General features: G+C 59.0%; 1 protein-coding gene across 1 annotated transcript in view; it reads left to right on the top strand.

Moving 5' to 3' along the window:
* Window positions 1-3,011, top strand: part of MCM5 (minichromosome maintenance complex component 5) — an 18,461-nt gene extending 15,450 nt beyond the window's left edge. Inside the window, exons 16-17 of the mRNA XM_010859614.1 lie at window positions 1,829-1,956; window positions 2,910-3,011. Coding sequence (XP_010857916.1) covers window positions 1,829-1,956; window positions 2,910-3,011 — 230 coding nt within the window. The remainder of the gene's footprint in view (window positions 1-1,828; window positions 1,957-2,909) is intronic.
* Window positions 3,012-3,024: the final 13 nt, after the last annotated feature.

Consider the following 3,024-nt stretch of genomic DNA (forward strand, 5'->3'; position numbering starts at 1 on the left):
GGTCCGTGGACTCTGGGTGGGGCTCATGCTGGATGCCTGCTGTGCTGATTGCTTCTCTGCACTTGCTGAGGTCTCTGTGCTTCCTCCTGCGAAGAAGCCACCCACCACTCCCCGTCCCCACCCCCACCAGCCATTTTGTTCCAAGATGGGAAGAACAGCCTCTGGAGACCCTGGAGCACAGTCTTCTTAGGCCCAGTCCATTATTAAGGCTCACAGTTTTATCATTGGTTAAGAACAGCACTCACCAGCCCTGTTGAGTTGTAACTGTTTGAGCGCTTCCGACGCTCTTCCCCTGTTTTACTTACAGCTGCCCCCAGAAGCCAGGTTGGGTGCTTAGTCCTTCCCCTGTTAGAGATGAGAAAACTGACACTGAGAGAGGCCTGTTCACAGTGCCCAAGGTTGGTCACCATTCTCCCAGCTAGAGTGCAGGTCTCCTGACCCTGAGTCCAGCGTGGGTCAGGCTGCCATCAGTCCTGCCGCCTGCTTCAGGCTAAGCCTCTGAGCGGACTTCCCAGAGCGTTAGCTCTGTGCCAGGCTCCCCTGGGACAAATGTGTTCCCTTGCCAGCAGACAGGGCTTAGTGTCTGCCGGGCTGTTTCAGGTGCCAGGAGGGCAGGAGCAAGCAGATCTCTTGAGTTCCACCTTGCAAGGCCCCCTTTCTCCTGGGGAAACACACCAGAGGCAGACATGCCAAACTCAGGGAGCCGGGAGTGCAGAGGGGAGAACTCCAGCAGGTCAGGCGTGTTGGAGAGGGGTGGGGCTGTGTCCCCGTCGGGTGGCCCAGGATGGGCTCTCAGGAGGTGGCAGGAAGCAGGGATGGGCATGAGTAGACACCTGGCTCCCTGGAGTGTGGGGATGGGCCCCTGGGTAGAGAAAGGGCTGAGTGGCAAGACCCCAGGGACAACAGGTTTAAGGGCCAGTGTGGCTGGAGCCGGGGAGGTGGGTAGGGGCTGATTGCCTCTGCCCTCCCCTTGGTGATGACGACTCAATCTCTGCCCTGGAGGGGCTTCCTGTCCCCTGAGATATTTGGTTATGGGGGGCTCCCTCGGATGTTTGAGGGCACAGAGTGGGTATGATTTGGGGCAGGGTAATTAGAGTTGGGCTTTGCAGGCTATATAAGAGTTTGCCTCGTGAACTCATTTCAACTTGAAGTCCCTCTCAGCGGCTTCTCCCCTCCCACCTCGCCCCTCTCTGTAGCTGAAACACCAAGGCGTCTGCAGGCCTGGGTCAACAGAGGAGACCCCCTTCCAGCAGTTGTCGGAAATCAGGAGCTGCTTGCCAGAGCTGCTTGGGGGCCTCGCTGATGTGGTCTCAGGACAGCCTGCATGCTCCTGGGTCACTGCGGGTCCCCTCTAGCTTTGCATTCTGATGTAGCCGCCTCCAGGAAGTCTTCCTGACTTGTCTAGCCGCCTGGGGCCCAGGTGCTGTCCTCAGCTCGAGGCCCTCCTCACAGCCCTCCAGTGGCTGCTCCACTCACCAGAATCAGGAAAACTTGGGCTGTGCCCTCTAGCCTGTGGGACCTGGCCCCCATGTGGCCCCCACTCTGGCCCTGTCCCTGGCCCTACGACTAGATTTTGAATGAAGTGGGCATGTTTCCCACCTCTGAATCTTTGCACCTGCTGTTCCCTCTGCCTGCAGCATCCTTCTGCTCATGCCTGCCCTGTCCTTGACTCCAGGCCTCTGTCCGTCGTCTTGCTCAGGCCTTGGCTGTCCCCAGGCTCCCCCTCTGTCTTCCTCTCATGTTCTCTCCGGGGACTGGCTGGCTCTTCCCCGCTGTGGGCAGACTGAGGTCCCCACCTGCTGACCCGCCTCCCTCCTCGCACTCACAGGGGTGGAAGGCTTCACCAGCCAGGAGGACCAGGAGCTGCTGAGCCGCATCGAGAAGCAGCTCAAGCGCCGCTTTGCCATCGGCTCCCAGGTGTCTGAGCACAGCATCATCCAGGACTTCACCAAGCAGGTGGGCCTCCAGGGCCGGGTTCCCACTCACCCTGTACCGTGCCCTGCGCTCAGCAGGCAGGCTTGGGGTGGGGTAGGGGTGGCTGTTTCTAGGCCCAGGCCTGTCCCCAGCGCTCTCCCTTTGCGACTTTCTCTGTCGCATTAAAGGGAGAGGACAGGGGTCTGAGGTTCTGCTGGACCTCCCAGGCTCCCCCAGCCCTTTGTCTCTCCCTTCCCCTCCTTCCCTGCCCTTTGTGGGGTTGGGGATGCAGAACCAGAGGGTGAGCCTTCCAGCCCGCTGGGGACAGAGCTCTTGATCCCATAGATGGTGGAAGGGCCTTAGCCTTCTAGAATCTGTGGGGAACTTGTCACCATCTTTGAAGTCACATGGACAGTCTAGTTTCTGGGCTCAGCTCCCTTTCGTGTATGTCATCTCCTCTTCATCTTTAGGGCAGTTTATGTGGTAGGTGGTACCCCACCCATTCGAAGGGTGAGCAGACCAAGACTTGGAGGAGTTCGGGGATGTCAGGAGTGGTAAAGAATCCGCCTACCAGTGCAGGGAGACTCAGGAGACCTCGGTTCAATCCCTGGGATGGGAAGAGCCCCTGGAGGAGGAAATGGCAACCCACTCCAGTATTGCTGGGAAATCCCATGGACAGAGGAGCCTGCTGGGCTCCAGTCCATGGAGCAAGTAGTAAGTGACTTAGCCTCTCTGTGCCTTCGTTTCCTCCCCCGTAAAATGTAAAGTGATCACGTACCAGCTGCTCGGGGATGTTGAGGGGTGGAATGAGTTTAAGTACGTGAAGATTTAGAACAAAGCTTGGTAGGTAGTAGGTGCCTAGGACGGGCAAGCCCGTTTAGAATGCAAAGTGGTAGGTTGTGAAGGCTGGAAAGTCCCATGAGCAGGGGGTGCCTGGGCTCCTGAACCGTGGGGTGTCTGGGGGCACGCCTCTCACCCTGCCCTGTGTCCCGCAGAAATACCCGGAGCACGCCATCCACAAGGTCCTGCAGCTCATGCTGCGGCGGGGCGAGATCCAGCACCGCATGCAGCGCAAGGTCCTCTACCGCCTCAAGTGAGCCTGCGGTCGCC

The sequence above is a fragment of the Bison bison genome, unplaced genomic scaffold (assembly GCF_000754665.1).
Source record: "Bison bison bison isolate TAMUID 2011002044 unplaced genomic scaffold, Bison_UMD1.0 scf7180017864457, whole genome shotgun sequence".
In the NCBI taxonomy this organism is placed as follows: Eukaryota; Metazoa; Chordata; class Mammalia; order Artiodactyla; family Bovidae; genus Bison; species Bison bison.